The 22,352-nt window shown below is 41.0% G+C and overlaps 1 protein-coding gene across 1 annotated transcript in view; it reads right to left on the bottom strand.

Moving 5' to 3' along the window:
• Positions 1 to 2,655: 2,655 nt before the first annotated feature.
• adgra1b (adhesion G protein-coupled receptor A1b) overlaps positions 2,656 to 22,352 on the bottom strand; it is a gene marked incomplete at its 5' end in the record, with an annotated part of 178,159 nt that continues 158,462 nt past the window's right edge. The window contains 3 exons of the mRNA XM_083922752.1: positions 2,656 to 4,191; positions 4,463 to 4,558; positions 16,066 to 16,211. Coding sequence (XP_083778878.1) covers positions 2,763 to 4,191; positions 4,463 to 4,558; positions 16,066 to 16,211 — 1,671 coding nt within the window. The 3' untranslated portion in view covers positions 2,656 to 2,762. The remainder of the gene's footprint in view (positions 4,192 to 4,462; positions 4,559 to 16,065; positions 16,212 to 22,352) is intronic.

Below are 22,352 nucleotides of genomic sequence, written 5' to 3'. Positions count from 1 at the left end.
GGTTTTGCGAGAGTAGGGTTTGCTGTGAGATTATATGCGCTGCTTGGGTGTACATTTTATTTTTTTAAAGCCTGGATTTTCTGATAAAATGTATAAGCGTTTTTGTCTGGAGTATCATACTCAATATCATTCATAAAACAAACAAGTGCTTTTAAATCAATACATAGTCTCTTTTGCCTTTTGTTTTGAGTGGCAATACTTCAAAGAGAATGTGACCTTCGTGGTAAAAAAACATAAAACAATCTATACTTCAATCTTGGCCGCTCCTGATACACGTTATGTACCAAAGCAGAACAAAGAGCATTATGATTTTCTTGTTAAATGAGGTCACCAGTGGGAAATAATACAGTATTTGTTGGGAACTACTTAATCCAAGAGTGTGACAAAAATGATACATGGCAAGCTGCAGCCGTCGAGGCAAATACGTGTTCATGGATGGGCATTCATTTACAATTTTTAAAATAGAGCACATTGCTACATACAACAAGGCATGCATGCTTTGGGACATTTATGAGAGAAATTAAGTGTTTTCGTGGCTTAAGCTAATATTGTCTGAGGATGGCTTAAATGTTTTACACATTTCTTTAAAGAGGGAAAATAATACAACCATAGAAATAGAATGAGTAGAAAGGACATTCCATTCAAATCAACGTAATAGGATGGTCAGAGCGGTGGCCATATTTAAGTATACCGTTGCCATTACAATGGTCTAACTTCTGTAAAATTGTCCATATACAGTAAATTGACTTGAGCAGTGGAGTAGTAACGTTATGAACCTTACGTTACAAAAACCGGGGGGGTCCGCTCTCTCAACATGATCCAATCGTACTTGTCTGCCGTAGTCGCCATCTTGTCAGACTTTGATTCGGCTCATTACGAAAAAAAGGGCCTTGATACGACGCTTGGGGGAGGGACATATGTCCATCTGGCTGACGGATACCTCGGAAGAGAAGTGAGGGCCAGTGGCTAGCTGTCATACAATAGGCCGCACCTCTAATTATTCATAAACTTTAACCTCCAATAAAATAAAAACTAGCATCGTACAAAAAAATTCAATGCCCTAGTGGCCACTAGGAGAACTGCAGTTTTTGGCACTTCTTTATTGGATCAACCAGGAAGTCGCTGTGGTAGGGGCTTGGTTATGAAGCATAGAGAACCAGCAGCTTAATGAGTAAAATTTAACAACTTAACGACCCATCCACAAACTATTGTCACAGCAAAGGAAAGCACATTGCTATTGGCAATTGAGTGACAACTTTGTTCGGTTGATTGTCTGTAACCAGGGAAGCATGGTGGAATTAGAAAGCTAGCTAACTAGCCAGCTGTCTGTTAGTTATCTAGCTATCTTGCTAATTCCACCATACTACACTGGTCACAGAAAAATGAGTTAAACATTTGGCTGGTGGCCAACAACAGCGCTGGATCTAATGGTCCCTCCGCCTAACTCCCCACCACTCCAGGAACAGTCTCCGAAGCTTCGTCCGATCTCTGTAGATGCTAGGTCGTACCAAGCAAACGACAACACAGGCATGGGCTGCTGTGCAGGTGTCAATACAAAAATGTTTTTTAAACTTATAAGTTAAAAGTAATGAGATGTAATGCTTAGCCCTCTCTTTTAACCTAACCTTACTCTTAACCCTTCATAGCTAACATTGGTTAGCTGTTATCTTGTGTAGTATATTCATTTGGCAGGTACAATCTGTTAAATGTCCATTCTATCCGATTCTATTTTTTATGAATAGGTCATCTATTCCCAAAGCAGCTTGTTGTTCCTATAATCACATTCATACTTCGTTTTTTCCTATGTTTGAGTTTTTTAATTTTACAAAGAACCATACACTGATTTCAATAATGTCTGATAGCATGTGCAAGCTGAGCTGAATAGAATTAAAAAACCTGCATACTGGTTTGGCAATGAACTTGCTGTGAGGACCTGGCTTTATGTGGCACAGTGTTAGTAAAAATCACACTGATCCAATGACTCAATGACACCAACTCTCTATTCACAATGGCCGATGCTGTTGCTGTTGATGCTGCCGTTATTTACTTCTCTCCAGAAAAAAGAAACACAACAGAGTACAGACAGCACGATTAATACCAACCTGGAAGAGGATGCTTAATTTCACTTCTCCTTTTCTTTTGCTTTGCATTTTCACAACTTACTGGCATCCACACATCACTGGCAAGAAACAGTGTCTGTGTATTTTATTTAGAAAATCTCTAGATGTTCACAGTTGTTTGACTGAATGGCAAAAATATCCATGATGTCTAAAATTGCTGGTTTAGTCGTCTAAAACATGGATGCCAAGAGTTCTTGAAAGTACTGAAGGTTCATTGCAGACTATTTGATGGATTCAGATTCAAAGTGTAAAAAAATCTTGCAGCGTGTTGCCTTTGAGCACGAACACACATATTCATACGTACAACCATTCATTTTCTCGTATATATAGAGAGACAGATCTGTAGTAATATGGAACAGTGGAAATACCTTCGATTACATCTGATGGTAGGATGTGACATAAATTCTTCTTGACAGGAGATTCTGTTTTGTATGGATGCTCTTCAAGGAGCGTTGACATGATATCAGATTTCTGTACAGTAAAACAGCACACATAAAAACATGAGGACATTAAAATAAAAATATCCCACACTGATTGTGATGTTTAAACTGTTCAATTCAATTTTTTTTTTATTCTAGAAAGGGGGGCGAGGGGTTTAATTTTTGGTGGGACGAGGCAGCCATCTCCCCTTTTTTTCCCACACTACACAGTAGTTTCATTCTTCCAGGGTCCAGTGCGTATATTCCCTGTGCTGTCCGAGGTGTATAGGAGTCCTTCATGCAGCCCCCCCTTTAGAATCCCATTCTGATTGGGTGGGTTCTGGGGGTAGGATTGTCTGCGCGGAGCGTGCATCTCCAGATGGTGCTGTGTTGCCATCGGGTCCTGCTCAGCAACTTTACCGCAGCCACAAAGGAAGACCCCTGTGTCGCCTGCCTCTGCTGGGCACAGAGAAGGGAAAAGGTCTGCCTTGGCACAGCAGATATGCCTGTGGCAGGGGTTATGGCATGCCAGGGCCTCGTGCGTGGTGGCTGCAGTGGCGTGGCATGTGTGATGCCCATCGTGGTGTCCTTCGTGGGCCACATGTGGACAGATGTGGGCGTGGCGCTCATGTGTGCTGTGGGGGCTGTCAGTGTGTGAGCTGTGGATGCTGCCTCCATCCACGCTGGAGGGGATGTGGTAGGCATACTCCCTCTCACCCCCTGCTCCGCAAGTACCGGCACCGGCCCGACGGCTGAAATGACGGCCTTTAGTCCTAGTGCTGCTTTTAAGGCAGGGGTGCAACTGGATCCCCGGCCGGTAACCCTCTGCATCAGCATGTAGCAACACGTGTGTAGCCGCAGGCTCCTCTTCCATCAGCTGCTGGCTATGCAGGGCGGCGCAGCACGGCGTCACAGGTGCCAGACATGTCATGTGATTTTGCGAAGAAGGAAGGGCGGCATGTTTACAGTGACCTAAACTACCATGACCACAGCTCATCAGTGCCTTACCCTGACATGGTGAGTCATGGTGGCAGTGACTGTGCCCATGGCCATGCCCTGGGGTGTCTCCATTCACATTGACCTTGGGTCGCGCCTGAGCAGGCCCATGGGCGCCAGAGCAGGCATTGGCTTGTCGTCCGGGACAACAGGAACACCAGCAATGCCATACATCATCACGCTTGGCACAGTGATGGATGAGGATGAAGAGGCCAAGGGTGACTGAAAAGGCACCGTAAAGGCAGCTAAAGATCATGTCCAGGAAGTGGCCCTGTGACACGGCCAGTGCCCCGAAAGTCCAGGTGGCCAGGAACAGGAAAAGGGTGAAGGCCGCCGTCCGTAACTGAGCCTTGAAGGAGTGCTCATTGGCCAGCAGTGCAGGGTTGATGGGAACGCCTGGGCAGCCAGCGGGGCAGTGGCCCCCACCTGGCGGAGGTGCCAGAGCTCCAGGCTCGGCTCCTTGGTGGCAGTGGGTCGGCACGTCGACAGCAGCCAGCCTCTGCTGCTCCTCCGTCAGCTGCTTGAGCTCGTACTTCTTTTCAGGGTGTTGCCGCAGCTGGATGAAGGTACAGAGGAAGTAGATGCACGTCACAAGGACAATTAAGGCCACAGGGCCGAAGAATGCTCCCAGGCTGGGCTCCCATGCCATCCAGCAGCTGCAACACACATGAGTACATTTTACTACTTTGATTTATGTTCACATTTAAAAAAAAGACAGGGGAACTACAATACTGAATGATACAAACTATTACTTGTTTTAAACAATGAAAACCAATCAAACCCTAGCTTCAACATAGCACATATACTGTACACACGGTGTGAACAGCAGGAATATAACCACATGTTCTGTAACGCACATGTAATCTTGTTTTAAAGCACCAACAGTGTGTAGTTTAACCTTGAGAGCGGAAGAAAATCAGGACTTACTACGGTGCTTGCTCCCCGCTGCCATAGTTGTCTATATTGACGGCTGCTGTGACCCCGCAGATGATGAGGGGCACTCCACCACTGACTAAATAAAATCTGTGAGGTGATAGAGGGACAAAATAGAGGCAAAGAGTATAAGACAGTATAAGAATGTTTGTTGTGAAAAGGCATTTACGAATCCTATATCTCACATCTAGATTACAACAGCACACTGTCAAAATATGACTGCGGAATTGTTATAGACACAAGAGAATTATAATAACCAAAAGATCCAAACAGACAAATAAGATTATAGGCTTTGGTAGTGAGTGAAGCTCTCAACAAACAAACACTGACACTGAGGAACAGGCACAAGAACATATTTGTCAGCTCTCCTTTCCCCACTGTCCTCAAATATGACTTTTGAGCTTGTCAATGTGTTTGTGATCACATTTTACTGGTGCGATCACACCTACAGTTTGATTTCTGTGCTATAAACCAAAGTGTGAATTTTTATTTTGAAAACAAATCTGTTTTCCCGTCGATGTAAGCATGATTGACTTGTCAGCACTCATTGCAGCATTTATGGCGTGACGAGAAATCTGGTATGAGACACAGAATTTAAAGAGTTTTGAAGTGTCTTTCAGTCAGATTTCAAAATTAATCAACTTACACAGGTTTAAAATTTTCATTTCGAGGCATGGATTGTATGCTCTTATTGTGACTAAGTGCACGGTGTGATCCTTTGTCTTTTCTGCTGCTCTTGTAAAAATGTTACACTGCTGGTTCCCAAGAGAGAGAGTGAAATGCAACTTTTAAATGTTAACAAAAGTGAAGCTGCGGGACTCGGCCTCCAGCTTTTAATTATCAGCAAACAGAGGCCTCAGGAGGACAGATAGGTAGAGCAATAAATAGACAGAAGGAATACTGTGTAGCTATCAAAGGACAATCTGTCTCCGAGGGTTGTGACGCAGTTACAAAAAAGAGCATCATCTCTCAGCCCAACAAGCTCAGAGGCCCATTTGAGAATGACAGACTGAATGATTCAATAAACTCTTGGAAGACAATTCTCTCTTTGTAAAATCTCTATTGTGGAGAACTTCGATAGCAGGTTTCAATAGCAATGTTCTCGTCTTGCCATAAAAACCATAGACCTTCATCAACTTGCCTCGTTCTGGGAATTCACACCAGACTAGTGACGGGCGGGTCGGTTCTTTTCACAGAATCGATTCCTTCGAGTTGCTATATGCACAGTGAATGTACTGAACCTTTATGAGTTTATACTTTTTGCTAAATTTGGCGTCAGTTTCTCTGTGACGCTCCATTATGGTACATTCATGTTTGACAGCTATTTCTGCTTAACTAGAATTTTCTATTTAATGCTTACATTCAGCATCTCAATTATATACAGGTAGGCTACATGCCATCGACACGATGTTATAGAAATGTCACTGATCTGACATTCTTTTTGAGGGGCAAGTAGAAGACGTTCTAGTACAACAGAGCAGTTTGTTCGTTCAGTGCCGTTGCTGCACTGCGTAACGTTACTGCATAAGAACAAAATGAGAAGCGGAAAGAGGAGGGCAATTTTGAACAATTTGACTCTATTTCATCCATGAAAGCAAGTATGTTCAACCGGTACATAACATCATGGATGGATTAACGGGCATACTGGGCACAGGCCGAGGGGCCCAAAGTGTCAACAAGACACCACATTCGCACCCCCACACCCCCTCCCTAACCTTCACATGCAAAATGTCTCTCTAAAAGAGAACCTTACCACAAAGAAACATAAAAGGACTACAAAGAGACACAAAAGGTTACAAAGAGATACAAAAAGATTCACAAAGGCTATACAAATGGGCAAAACAACCATAAAGAGTCACAAAATGACTACAAAAGAGACACAAAGTAACTACACAGAGACACAAATCCACAGAGAGATGTGTAATGATTAAAAAGAGACACAAAACAACCAAAAGAGGCTAAGCAACTATAAAGTCTCTGTCTTGCTCATACTGTGTGTGAAAGAGGTGGTGCATTACTATACCCAGGGGCCCACTGTCTGATAAACTGCCCATGCATACCGCACACTAATAAGAGTTTGTTCATTCATTTTTTGACCATCAATACATCAGATGCAAGAAGTCATTGGTGCATAAGAGCTACAAAGTGTCCATCCTTTCAAACAAAAGTGACTCAGACCTTTGTGGCATCTCTGCTTTCAGAAGTAGCTTTCCTGTTAGCAGCACAGCTCCTCAAGAGCTGACAGGACAGCAGCAATATACTGTCTTCACCAGGCCCACTAATGAGAAAACTCAGTAAAGCTGTTTTCATATAAGCTCTATGAGGAGTATACAGGTGGGAGTTTTAGCCATTGAGTCATTTTATCTCCCTGTCCACTGCACCTACTGTATATTATGCTCAGTGAGACTGAAACAACATATTATAAAAGATAAAGTACATCAACATATAGAGTATGTGACATTTGTTGAGGTGAAATATAGAGCCCATATCCACATGATAATAGCATGATTTATTTTAAAATGAAATATAACATTAGGCTAATTAAGCTTCAGAGGGAATGAGCCGTTGTGCTATATCACATACTGTAGCCATGGCCACATACTTGTTTTAACTGTCATCTAATAACTTATAAGAGAATGAGATGTACGAGAACATGTCTGATCCAGCTCAGCGGCTGAGTGATTGTTCGATCATGTTTTAGTATCACAAGGCCTTTATTGGTAAATGTTGGGGAAAAAGAACACCTGAGACTTTACAGATAGGATAACTCACTGCTGCGCTGACTGACAGATTACCAGGCTGGAATCAGTTTGACAATCAGATACCAAATCTCTCAGATTCACTGCAGACGGTTACATGTGATAAATTGGAAGCTTGTCTGTTATGTAGAGCAAGCAAGTAACGGTCCAGTGGAGAGGCCTTACACTTGCTTTTAACTAACTACAAGACAAGATAGGGCAATGTATCAGAATGCAAACTAGGTCAGCAGACAACTGTGAACAAATGTCAATAGCAATAGCAATAGCAGAGAGTTTTGAAGAGACACATATGTTGCTGTCGCAGCTTTCTCCCCGTGTTCGGGTTGGATATTGCCGTGATTAGTTATGCTTACGTAGTGTAAAATTGAAAGTTCTCGAGAAAGGATTTCTGATGTCAGCCTGGGATTAACCTGTCCTCATCTACCACCAAGTGAATATACTTTTTTAATTCTTCAGGTAGGCAGGCAAGTATCTGAACAATGCACTTACGTCACAGTATACAGAATTCAGTGCAGGAACAAAGCTAATCCCCAGCAGCTCCCTTTCCGCACTGTCCTTGTCGCATCTCTCTGCACTGTCATCCACTTTCCAATATAACACTCTGCTATTTCCTCTTCCTTCCAGTCCAATCTCAACCTCTGTCAGTGCTCTAACCTTTCCACCACTCCATCTTCCTCCTCAGTTTCCTTCCTTCTCTCTCTGTCTCTCTCTGTCTCTCTCTCTCTCCCAATCTGTCCTCCGTCACAGAGCACCCGTCCCAAAAATTCAATTACAATCAAGATGTTTGTCTGGGTTGGTTTGGTCGTTGATGGGGGGGGGGGGGGGGGGGGGGTGAAGAGGGGTGGTGGTGGCATTACTGGCCTGTCACTGCCTCTGAGTGGAGCGGTTCCCTCGGGGGGACTCTCCTCCAACGGAAAGCCATTTACACACCCGTCAGCCAGATAAGCATAAATGAGAAGAAGTAGTGGATGTAGCACCCTGCGTATTATTAGCTATATTCTCCTATATACCTCTAGGACAGCCTGCTTGCATTTACTGCATGCCTGTGCCCAACAAAACACATGTAGTGTATATGTAAAAAATGTAAAGCATGTGTGACCAACATTACTGCCTAGATGCTGATCTGCTTTTATGCAAAAAGGCGATCCTTCTCATTCAAATTATTTCCAATGCACTCTGTTTTTTGTGAACATGTTAATTGGCCGTTCTATTGAAAAAGGCCTTCAAACTAAATGGCTGTGTATATGCAGTGCAATGTGCTTTAGAGTGAGTTTAGGAACAGCAATCATCTGATATAAATAGACCCTGAAGTGCCTTTTAGCCTGCAGCTACACAGTGACTCCACTCCCATCCTTGTTCCTCTGCTTTTGCAATGTCCTCTGTTTTGTGGCTGAGCTGTCCCCTCTGGTCCAGGATATACATAGCACAGCTGGAGCAACGGACGGTCATATAGCTCCAGCACAGGGCAAAGACTCATGGGTAAAGCTGGGCTATGATATCGTAATGTATGTACTGGAAAATCTGGCATGTCGGAAGTGGTCCCATTTTAAAGATGTAATCCGTAAGATTTTCATCTACCGTATTTTTGGGATTAAAAGTCTCTCCGGAGTATAAGTCTCACCGGCCGAAAATGCATTATAAAGAAGGAAAAAAACATATATAAGTCGCACTAGAGTATAAGTCGCATTTTTGGGGAAATTTATTTGATAAAATCCAACACCAAGAACAGACATATCATCTTTAAAGGCAATTTAAAATAAAAATAGAATAGAGGAGACAGGCTGAATAAGTGTACGTTATATGACGCATAAACAACAAACTGAGAACGTGCCTGGTATGTTAACGTAACATATTACGGTAAGAGTCATTCAAAGAACTATAACATATAGAACATGCTCTACGTTTACCAAACACTCTGTCACTAATCACACAGAACTATAAAATATAGAACATGCTCTACGTTTACCAAACACTCTGTCACTAATCACACAGAACTATAAAATATAGAACATGCTCTACGTTTACCAAACACTCTGTCACTCCTAATCACTAAATCTAATGAACTCTTCTTCCTCTGTGTCACTTCTGAACAACTTTGCCAACTCATAGGTACGGAAGTAGCAGGTAGCATCTTTTTTTTCACAATACACTTCTGCCATGACCCGCCCCCGCCGAATTTTGATTGATTGACGTGTGTGTGTGACGATTGCTGATATACCCCTAGTCTCTTACATGACTGAGATAAATAATAGCCTGGCCTATTTGATATTTTACGGTAATGTGTTAATAATTTCACACATAAGTCGCTCCACAGTATAAGTCGCACCCCCGTCCAAGCTATGAAAAAAAATGCGACTTATAATCCGAAAAATACGGTATTTAATTGTCTTTTAAGTTAAGATCTATCAAAAAGTGAGTAAAATTAATGGTGATTGATCAAAAGTAGTAGAAGTAGAAGGGCGAATGTGTTTCAATAAAGGTTACAAAAGAACAAAAAATAAAAAATACAAAAAATAAATAGTCAACACATAGGGACTTTGAACGTGATGATGTACGATGGAGGGCTCTGAAAGAACAGGCTCGCCTTCAGTTACATCTTACTGCCAAAGAGGCTGCTAGAAACAAGGTAGCATATCTCAATTCTTATGGAGTACAACTTTAAAGCAATACGTTAAACATTTAAGAAATAATTCCCTTATTTACTGAGTTAATGGTAGAATAAGATTTTCCAATAAAAAAATATTAAATACAATATAAAAACAATGTACTGACTCTTACAAAAGTAATCTAAATCCTTACTAATGACCACCTAGAAGTGTGTGGTGGTGTCTGTATCTGCAGAGACCCTGCACCTGTAGCTAAATATAGTGACCAGGTGCCAGATTATTAGCATGCATCCAAGAGGAAGCTAAGAAAGTGCAAAGCAATAAAAAAAACAAACAAGTAAAGTGAGAGGCAAAACGCCGTGCAGACAGAGCTTGTTCATTAACGAGAGTGATGTATGGTGAGAACCGTAACCTTTGTGTCACAGGAATGAGTTGAATATTATGTTTGCAGATAGCAGCCAACAATCCTATTCCATCCTACTCATTCTGCCTTTAAATGAGAAGACCGATCCCACCGCAGATAGATATGATGATAGCCAAAATCTTATACTTATAAAGTTATCTAACTAAGACATTATATTGAATTGAATCCGTACGAAACTTAACATTTCAGGTTGTGGTTTAATGAGGAGTTATGTGCCACCCTGATGCTTGAGCAGACACACTTTATATTGCGTGGACAGAGTCAAGCGAGCTGTTTCATCCCAACTAGCTGTAGCGTTGAGTGTTGTCTTTTCCCATCTGACTCGCCACGAAAGCAAATAATCATAATTCAAAAAATGTCAAACTATTGCTTTAAAACTGCAATGTGTAACAGTCTACTAGAGATTAATTTAATGTTCTTCTTTCCAGTGGTGTTTGGGGATTTAAGAGAGGTATTCTACCTCACTAGACCGTTTCATTTTTGAATACACATATCTCATAGTCCATGCATCAGCAGTCACTGATACTAGTCATTTCCCTTTCAAAAGCTAAAAATAGCTTTTTCTAAAACATCCCCAACAAGAGAAAAGCAGATTTATGTGATATTACTTTACTCTGTGTGTGTGTGTGTGTGTGTGTGTGTGTGTGTGTGTGTGTGTGTGTGTGTGTGTGTGTGTGTGTGTGTGTGTGTGTGTCAGACTGTGGCTTCTAAGAATTGAATTGGCCTGATTGGAATTCTTAATATTGACAGCCGGAGAGAAATGCTGGTGTTGACATTCAACAGATGTATTCAATACTAGAAGGGAAAATGTTCTTTTAAAGTGAAGTATTGGTTCAGAGGAATGATCTGCACTCATCACACCAGATGAGTGTCAGTTAATAGCATGAACAGAGGCGTTAAATGTGTGCGGTACAACACAGTGCAGCAGATTTTTGACAAAGGTCAGTGCGATGGTCTGCTGGATATGCCATTAGATGTCGTCAGGAGTGGAAGGACAGGCAAAGAGGTAGATGAGGAGGAACAGGTCGGTTGCTGGGAGGGGGGATGCTCTGAGCAGAAATTGATTTGTCTCCAGCTGCTAAGTCTCATTGCATGAGCCTGTCTGACGGGGAGCATTACAGTCAATCACTGTGGATCAACTCGACTGCCGCGCCACACGATCCCCCACCCGTCTGCCCCTGGGCGAATTATCTCATTCACAAGCGGTGCATGATGGGAGAGCCTTGAGAACGTTCCATATTAAAAACCCCAATCACGCAGGTGTCTAAGGATTTGCTTTGCAAGGAAAGTGCTGCTTATAGGGTTGAGGGGGATCCTTATCCTCAGTGACTTTCAGTGCCTCTTCAGGAATACATTATTGAGCAATTTCCAGTTTTAATAATGCCAGACATATGATAATGCTCTTTTTTATGTAAAGATTAGTTCCAGGTGTATGGTTGATAAATGTCCATGGGAGTGCTACATGTGTCCTAAGAATCCTCTAAATTATCCAAAAGAAAGCAAAACAGTAAGTTATTCCAGTAGGGTTCATATCCAGTGCAACTCCACATGTTTAAATAATTTTCTTCTGTGGGGTCATTCCCTATATCATCTACAAAATATTTCAAAATGCTCAAGAAATTTCAAGCAACTGAAATGACATTTGATGTTTTCTAAAAAGCTTTAATGGAATGCCACTAAAACTGAATACAACATTAAATGACAACAGGCATTTTCTATGGTGCACCCTCTGTTTGCCTCTGTATCTCTGCTCTCAAACCTTCCCTTAAAAGGATTTCTTGTTGAACCTTCTGGAGTTCAGCTCTGCAGCACAGTTGCAATGTGCACATAAGAGCTCACACAGCACCTTCTCACCGCAGGGGAAGAGCACTGTATGTGTCCAAAAGCTGATCCTCTTAAACATACCAAATGTGAGAGTAAGCAGAAATGGAATGAAGTGGAAAATAAGTGGGAAAAAAAGCAGAAATTCAATCTGATGTGTGCGTCTAAGCAAATAGGAATTTGATGTGTCAAAAGGATAAATGCATTTAGATTTGTGATAAGGCTTGTGGCTCCGCAGCCTCCTTGATGATTGAGGTAATTAGTTATAGCACTGGGGTGATGCCATAGTAACAGGTTGTTTTAAGTCATTCACTTCTTTCTCCTTCCTCCTCCTCGTCCTTTGAGGAGTTAGACTACTTTAACGCTCTAGTTGCAATAGTATGCAAACAATCAGTAGGGCAGCTCCAACTCTTTCAAAATACAGAAGCCAGAGTCCTTACAAGTACATTTTCATTCATACAAATTACTCTGATACAGAAAAGTATAGAATCACCTTCAAAAATTTGCCAATAGTCTTAAAACACTTAATTGGTCATCAGTACATTTCTGGCTTACTCATAATCTGATCAGGCCTCTCAGGAAATCAGGCAATGGTCCTCTATATCCAGAATTAGATCCAGATTTGATGATGGTGCCTTCAGTTACTGTGGTTCTGCTCCCTGTAACAAGCTGCCTGATGACCTGAGGTCCATCACAACTTTGTCCATATTCAAAAACAAACTCAGTCGTCAACTTGGTTTTGTGTGTGTGTGTGTGTGTGTGTGTGTGTGTGTGTATTATTTTACTTTATGTTTATGCATTGTTCTCATGTTTATGATTCTATTTTTTATATTTTGTCTTTCTGAGTTTGGCAGTTTGAGTTTAAGCGTAATGAAATAATTTCAATGTTCTTGTAATCAATACAATTACATGTACAGCCAGTACACCTGGCTGGGACACACAGGGCGGGAGCATAAAAAGCAACAGATAATGCGATAAGGATAAGGTGACGGCAGTGCATATGTTAAACATACACTAACAACAGATAACATTAAAACAGCTGTTTGCCAGTCCTCTATAATTCCCTATTCCAGTTATTGCTTTATTTTTAATGGCTTTAGTTAAACAGTTTTTGAATTTCACGAGAATCCCAAAACAGTAAAATGATCTGACAAGCTCAGCGGGGAAAGACATGAAATATTGAGACGTTAAAACTAATTCATATTCAGTTAAAGGGATGTCAGTCTTATACAACTCCCTCTGTCATAGTTTTTGTTGCTAAGCAGCAGTTTGCAGCTTGAACATCACCTGCAGCAGGTGAGTGTGAGCTAAACAGGCCTTATATCATAAATTTGACTGATTAAAAGGAACTCACTTGGTTCCTCTAGACTAATTTTCACATTAAGTGAGTCATTACCATTCAAAGCCTAAACGTCCTCTCTCACGACTGACAGTGACATAGATTAAAAAGCAATTTTTTAACATGAGCAAATGTGCAGGAAATCCACAAAGAGATCCAACACAGTATAAATGTGAAGACCTGACAGCTATGTCACTACAGAGTGAACAAAGCTAGAGGCTTGAAAGAATGCAAACTAGCTGTGGATGTCTCTGCAGATAAACAATGCAATAACTCATCTGTGTAATGCTATTGTTGCCATCTAAAGGTAACATGAGCCAGAAAATACTTGGAAAAAATATACATAAACCAATATGCATACGCTCATATACATAGTCGATAAACACACCTCTGCACACAAAGAGGAGAGAGAACAAAATGACCTAATTAACACACATGAATAAATACACACTCCCCTTAAACAACATTCATTTTGAGATTTGTAATTAGGAAAAAGGAAACTGATCCATCTTTCTATGGCAAACATCATTTACTCAAGTAATGTACTTAAAGGAGAACAATATCTATACTCCGAATTTCAATGTGAACAATGTAATGTGACTTTATACTTCTACTTCTACCATGAAAGAGACGGATATTTTACTTTTTATTCCACTTCATTATTTTATCAAGTGGATTTCCCTTATTTTTCAGGATAACATTTTACAAATAAAAAACACCTCATGCTAACCTTATAAAATATAGTTTTTTGTTAAAGGATTCAACAATATTTTTGGCTTGTGACACGGTACAAAAAAGCAGTGTCTTTTTGAGGCCATGTTTCAGATATCTATGATTGTTAGCAGTTTCAACAAAAACTGTTTTTCCCCTCTTTCATTTAAGGCAGCTGGCAAAGGTGAAGCCCATTCTTGCACGACAGCACTTTGAGACAGTAATCCATGCCTTCATCACGCCTCGGCTGGATCACTGTAACGCACTTTATTTTGTTAGCCAATCTTCCCTTGTACGTCTCCAGCGAGTTCAAAATGCTGCTGCTCGCCTTTTAAGTGAAACACACAAGAGGGAGCACATAACGCCCATTCTGGCCTCCCTCCACTGGCTGACTATGCATTTTAGAGCTCTTTTTAAGATTATCTTATTTGTTTTTAAATCTTTAAATGGTCTCACCCTGCCTTACTTCTCTGAGCTGCTTCATCCCTATGCTCCTGCTTGGTCTCAGAGGGGACAGAGCCTTCTCTGTGGCTGCGCCAACATTATGGAACACCCTACCCTTGCACATTAGACAGGCCCCCTCACTGTCTATTTTTTAAAACTAGTCTTAAAACCCTATTTTACTCCTTAGCTTTCGACCCTGCATGAGACTTTGCACCTGTTTATTTTTATTTTTTATGTTTTAATTGTTTTGTTTTATTTTTATGATTATTTATGTACAGCACTTTGTTGCAACGTTGGTTGTTTTTAAAGTTCAAACTTCTTGGGTGTTTTTTTTTATAATTATTATATATATTTGTAATATAATTATATATATATATATTATATATACACCTAATTTTATATTCATTCATTCATTCATCTTCAACCGCTTATCCCTGTCGGGGTCGCGGGGGGCTGGAGCCAATCCCAGCTGACATCGGGTGTGAGGCGGGGTACACCCTGGACAGGACGCCAGTCTATCGCAGGGCACATAGAGATGAACAGAGACAGACAACCATTCACACCTACAGGCAATTTTAGAGTCATCAATTAACCTAACACGAGCATGTCTCTGGACTGTGGGAGGAAATCAGAGAACCCGGAGAAAACCCACGCAGACACGGGGAGAACATGCAAACTTCACACAGAAGGGCCCCAGCCGGATTCGAACCAGAAACCCTCTTGCTGTGAGGCGATAGTGCTAACCACCACCACCGTGTCGCCCCTTATTATATATATTTTATTATATTATTATAAAAACGTTGTATGGACCAAGGAGGTAACACTCTCACTATTTAACAAAAAGCAAATAATCAGTCCAATGTCTAAAGAAAGTTCATACAAATGCATGTAGCTTAACTTAAGTTTTTCTTCTTCCCTCCTCTATTAGTCATTCTGTGAACCCCAGATTTATCTTCGGAGGCATCTGACCATTTTATTGGGAACCATCTGACCAACTAACAGTATATAAAGTATTAAAAACCTTCAACAGTAAAATGCTACATACACCTTGGTTACACAACAATTTAGTAATATACAGTTTGTAAGATTATATTAGTCACAGGGACCTTTTTTCGGCTGAATTTTGTATGCAGAATTTTGACTTGTAATGGAGAATGTTTACGTTGTTGCATTGGTACTTTTACTTCAGTAAATGATCAGGATACTTCTTCCACCACAGCTTGAACAAACTGGGACAGAATCAGCCTTTGGTTGGTTAAGACTTCTACTTACATCTCACAGTCTCAGTCAGGCCATGTACTAATAAAAAAAAAAAATACGAAGGCAAAAAATTGTACAGTAAATTGGTCCTTGGCCCTAAAAATACATACACAGCAAACAAGACCAAAGACACCTGTCTCACCCACACACAGGCACAAAAACATATGTACACAGCTGTTTATCTACTTTTCTGTCTCAAGGCAGTCAGAGTTGAAGAGGACATATGTGCTTACTTCAACAGGGGCTGTTTAGGGGGCGGAGGCGGGTCACCATCTTGGCTCTGCGGAGGCTTCTTGGTCACCTGTTTATAAATGTTCCTGGCCGTCACCCCGAGCCACAGCATAGTCGACAGGGATGAGTAGTGCAGCACGACCCCGACCTGTTACAGGATGAAAGAGGATACACTGAGTTATTTATTTGACTTCTCTGAACTTTTGCTCATATAAACATGTACTATACAGTATGTCTCTTTGAGAAATGTCAGACATTCATTAAATTCCTGTAAACCAAAGAAAATATGTTCAGGAAGCGCTGCCACTCCTCTCTCAAAAACATCAATGTCACTGCAAAGGTGTCTCAATAGAAGTTTTCCTTCAAGCCCTGACTGCTTTGTCTTGTCCTTCACTAAAAGACAATAATACAAGAATGGAAAGACAGGTTCAAAAAGTGCTATTGAATCATCAAGGTTGTATAGGATAAGAACATTATGGTGAGGTTTTACTGGTGGATGCTGAGCAGCTCCTTATCAGTTGAGTTAGAGGACACAAGGTGTGCACTGTGAATAACAAATCTGAATATAAATGATAGTCACGTTGACAACTATCAGTGCGTGATTGTTTTCCAAATTGTACTGTATACATATCTACACTGTTACTCGTTTTAATATTCATGAATCATGTTTGAATGGGGGAACTGATCTAACTTTGTTTAAAGGCTTTGCCAGCTCATAGAAAGAGTAGAGAGAGAGAGAGAGAGAGAGAGAGAGAGAGAGAGAGAGAGAGAGAGAGAGAGAGAGAGAGAGAGAGAGAAAGGAGAATGGAGGGAGAAAATCGAAATGCAACAAGCCTTTTCTCCACCCAGTCGGTCTGTTCATGAGGCGCTGACAACCTGAGACACCAAATCAAATGGCTTCTCTCCAGCCTGGTAGACCTAGGGAATGAAGCTAGTGTACCAGAGTTCAGATGCTAATTGGAAGTGTCCTTGAGCTGGTTATAGAGAGCAAAGAGGGGGTGGTAAGTCAATCACTGCTGCTGAGACTGCACGCTTCGGAGCTCCATTAGAGCCAAGAACAGACAGAAAGGAAGTGTGTTTGTGGTGTTGAAATAAGGGGAGAGGAGAGGTGCTGAAATGAACAGATATGGCAAAGTTAAGAGTGCACACACTGATCAAAATTAGCTGATTAAGTTTCAACTTTCTGATGAAAAAGACAAAAACAAAAAAAACAAGCGCTAACCTCTAGTGCAGGAAGTCAAATTGCATTAGCCATCATAAATAAAGGCTGCAAGCAATGTCCATTTGGCAGCTTTTTAAAAATATTTAATAAAGATCCTACCATTTGAGTCTTCACATTAGTTGCTAAGTTACATTATGAATATGCAATTAACCCATTTAATTTTTTAAATTTTCAGACTACAGATGCAGTTTTGAGGTGTGTGTATGAGTACAATTCCAGAGACCTCTTATATTTGAGAATCAGAGTCATAGATTTAAGTCAGGTTTCAGACAACCCAATTGAGATGAGCCATGAGTGGCAACTTTATCTTGCAGGTTGAAAAAAAATGCCATTCTAAGTATGCCATTCTTCTCAATTCACCAGAAAGCCTTTTTGGTTTTTACCAGAAAGTTATCTATTGGATGAAAAATAATTTGGTTTGGTTAACATTAAGACCCTTGTCACATAATGCATAGTTCACACTAATTGAGTTTAGCCCTGAGCATTTGGAGCTCCTTGCCAAAAGTTCCACATCAGAGGCAAATCGGTGTTGGCTCGGCACTCGAAAATTGGTGCTCAAGCACTATATGTGAACTGCTCAGAGCCAAGGGGCTTGCTGGCTAAATATCTGGACATGTCCAAGAGCCAATGAGAGCTCAAGACACAGGCTGAAAGGAAACCAAACCACCGAAATAAAACTGGAACAACAGTTAATATAACAGCAAAGCAAAAAAAGATTCTATGAAGAGCAAACGCACTAATCTCAGACTAGTGAGCAACCAAACAATGATGCCAAACTCCAAACCAGATCATCCACTAGGACAACAAATAGGAAATCCACGGACGAGTGATCCACAACAGCAGTCAGACATTGGTGTCACCAGAGAAACTATCACATTGGTCATTTGTTTGTGTGCTGAAAAGAACCTGTTTTCCTTTTTCTTGACATCAATCCTCTTGTAGGCATGCTAATAATGACTGTTCTCTCTTTGTTCAAATTTTGTTTCCCAACAACTCATTTGGCTGACATTTAAAAGCTGCTTTATTGCTGCCCTCTCCTGTTTGGTTGATAAGGATCATTTTAACAGTGTAACAGTTTTGTAGATTAATAAATTACTAGAATTTCTCATGCCGACAACGTTTAAACGACTAGTGGACTATACTCATACACCTACCATCAGTCAATATTGGTCAGTCTGACTTAAAGGTCCCATATTCTGCTTATTTTCAGGTTCGTACTTGGTTTCTACTAAAACATGTTTACATGCTTTAATGTTCAAACAAAACATTTTTTTCCTCATAATGTCTGTCTGAATGTGATTGTATTCACCCTCTGTCTGAAACACTCTGTTTAAGTACCTGTCGTTTTAAGGGTCTACTCACTATCCATTTGTCCCATGCCCAAGCACAATTCACAGGCTAAAGTCTAGTTTGTTTGACCAGTGCGAGTACAACTGTTCCGTGCTTAAGCGCGGTACAGTTCCCGGTCGAGACCCGGTTGAGAGAGGTGGGCTTTAGTAAAGCACGGTTGCACATGTACGAGCATGCCCATGCGTACAAGCACAAGCATTGATGGCTGTCCTGATGTCTGTTTACTGTAGATACCCCACGACAGAAATTTAAAAAGATGCCGCCGAAGGTTTCGTGGTGGTCTGATGTGCAGGTGGAGTGTGGATCATTTCAAGTAATGTGAGTGCAAGCTGTGGGGGAAGAGGGATCGGGACAATCACGCTAAAAACACAGCACAGATTATCTGGGCTAAGTGCGAGAGTGCCCTAGGCCTCCCTCCCAAAAAAGTTTGCTCTGATTGGTCAGCATTCCTGGGTCTTCCACATCTGCAGACAGATGAGCACACAGGAAGCAAAATCAAATAATAATCAAATATCAAATCCCATACCCCCTCAACACCCCATCAGGTGATACTGTAGTAGCACAACCCCACAGAAGTCCTATAACCTCGTTTAAAGACACAGTTTCTGAATACTGGAATACGTGTGCATTTATCTGTGGATTGAATGTTTTGATACTCAGATTATTTATGTAGCACCTTCACCTGCTTTATTATTAAAAAAACACACGTAAATCTCACCTTTTACAATATGGTACCTTTAAATATAGAGAAAGGAGGTATATTATATATATTATAGAATAATATAATATAAGTATGGTAGGTAAGGTATGATAATACCTATAGACACCGTCCTATTTTGATATTTTACCATTCGTAGTTTCTGTGTGCCTGGTGTCCTTTTGCTAGTAGAAAATCTGAGTAAATGCATGATTTCAGTCAATGATCGGATCAGTGAGCAGCACAATGATCAGGAGGCTAACAAACCAGGAGCTGGAAACGACCCCAGAAAACCTGATCAATGTGTGCCCATTAGAAAGCTACAGCTTCTGTTGCCTCAAACTCCCTCTTTCATCACTTACGATGGATGTCATTGATGCATAAACTAATCAAACTGCAAACCCATAAAAAGTGTTTTCATTTAAACATGTGACAATGTGCCAGCCAAAAAGCTGATTCTGTATTTTGCATGCATGTGAGGTCACTAAAAAGACCGTCTGCAGTTTCATCCAACTGCGTTTAGAGCCATGAAATCCCACATGCATACTACAGTATATCACAACATACAGTCAACATTTGCTTAAAATAGCAACACATGTGCCAAGACAAGACAAGATAAGACAAGACAAGACAAGACAAGACAAAGATGTCATGTTTGATACAAGTCAAGTCACAGAGAATGGGATTTAATGTGAAATTAATGAGGAGTCACCACTACAGGCTTACTGTGAATCTGTCTGCTCTTAGTGTGCTACAAACACACCAAACTACAACAGGTGATGAAATGTAGCTTTGATTAATCAATGTTACTAAAATGGTAATTTACCACTCCTATAATGTGTTTCAATTAACTTTATTTTACATCATGCTGTTTTTTTCATTTCAATAATTTCCATCATACTGTCAGCGGAGATCCAATGTTTACGTGGAAAAAAAAAAGTTTTTTTTTCAAGCACTGATACATTTTTAGATTTTTCGCTACTATGCTTCCATAACATCTTCTGTCATAGTACTTGAAGAGAAACAACCAAAAAACCCAATTAGCTGTTCATTTTATGACTGTTTTTGTCTGAATTATCTTAAATTCATCTGATTTTAAACCATCTCTGTGTCATCATGGCAATGGGAATGGGTAGATACTAAATGGTGTTTGGCTTTCCTCCCTGGTAGAGATCCTTGTGGAGCAGAGAAGCAGAGCAGCAGAGGCTGCCGAAATCCGTCGAAACACGTCAGTGCATTTCCCATCATCGGTTGGATGATGTGTGCGGACTCTCTGTGGACCTCAGGTGCTCTGAGCTCTGTAAGCTGCGGACACGGAGGGAAGCCAAACACCGTTCATTTGCCCACATTGCCAAGACACATGCTGGATTCAAGTCAGAAAAAATATCTCTTTAATCAGAAGAAAGATACAGCGTGTGACTCATCCCCAGACATCACATAGCAATACAAAATCTAGAGTGAAACAGAGAGCATGTTAGCACCTTACACACAGTAACAGTGGATAGTGTAGAATGGTACAAAACAGTAATACCAGACAGCATTTTCTGTCAAGATAACAATGTCAGATGACTTATTTTAACAATTTTACCATATGCTAACAGAGCTAAATTCAAAGGTCCTTCTAAGCTGTCTTCTATGGGCATATTCATTATATCGGCTCCCTACTGTTTTGGATGCATAAGTAACCAGTCTACCGGAAGTGCTTCACATGCGGGGAAATGAGCTCAGGAACACTCAAATTGGACCCAGTGGAAATACAAAGTAAATCACTGCAGATACAGTAATGTCTAGAGCCTTTTTTTAAATACATTTTTCCAGAGTTTGCCATCACAACTAATTTCACAGAGGCACACTAATGAGGAAATCCTGTGTAAGGCATCTTTAAGCTGACAGTTGGGTGTAACCTAAGATCCAGGTCACATCCTCAGCCATGTTCGTTGCTAATTTAATAGGTTATTTAACGCTGGTCACATTCACTGAACAATTAACTGAGATGTCTAATCCAAATGTGATGGTCTAAGGTAAGATAAGGTAAGGCGAGGGAAAACAAGGTTACTGTATGTTGTGCTGCTTAATACAAGCAAACAGAGGATGGAGTACGACAGCTGGGGTGCTACTCGAATCAATGACAAAACGCGCCTTGATGGAGAAAGAAAGTACAGAAATAGAGATCAGAGATGACTTTGACTTTGAGGTCGTAAAGACATCGGATGCTGCATAGCGGCAGTGCCACAGTGGGCGGGGAGGCGGTGCAAGACTGAAGAGTGGCATACAGATAGAAAGCAGGAAGATGAGTATATAGGATGCAGGTGGAGCTGGTAAGGGAAGAGGGCTGGGTGGGGGAGTACATGCTTGAAGTGCTGCGAGAGCTGCCAAAGCTAGTTTCATAGATCCTTGAAGTTCCCTCTGTCGGAGGGAGAGCGTGTACTTATGTGTCCCCCTGGGAGGAGGGAACAGGGTGCATGTGTGTCTATAGAGGGAAGGTGGGATGATAGGGGAGAGAACTCAGCGTGTATGTGTGTATGTGTATGTGTATGTGTGCACCGTGTGATCACAGATTTCCCCAAGCAGTCCTGTAATTATCCCAAATTTCGTCTTGTGGTGCCTGCCTCCATCCCAGTGGAGCAGCAGACTATCTGGGCTCCTGCCCAATTCTGCAGAGAGTTGCCCAGTTAGCAGTGATTGGGTAAAGGAGGAGCAGCAAGAAGCATTCAAAGGCCCTGGGATAAAATAAGATAAATGAATGAGTGCTAAAGAGAAACAGCAGGGCCAACTACTTTACATGGCTTTGTCAACAACACCTGCTCTCACACTGCTGGACAGGAAGTGTAAACTCTATTCAGTACCATTTATTTTCTAATAATAATAGTAATTGAATAATCAGATAATAATATGTGTGTATAACCTCAACACTTTAATGCACAAACATGTTATATACATCTTTTACAGGACACACTGGGCTGTCAGAATATTAATGATACAGTTCCAGGGCTTGTTTTTTAAAAAAATATTTTAATTTA

This window comes from Echiichthys vipera (assembly GCF_963691815.1).
Source record: "Echiichthys vipera genome assembly, chromosome: 11".
Lineage (NCBI taxonomy): Eukaryota > Metazoa > Chordata > Actinopteri > Perciformes > Trachinidae > Echiichthys > Echiichthys vipera.
This window is presented reverse-complemented; position numbering and strand designations above follow the sequence as displayed.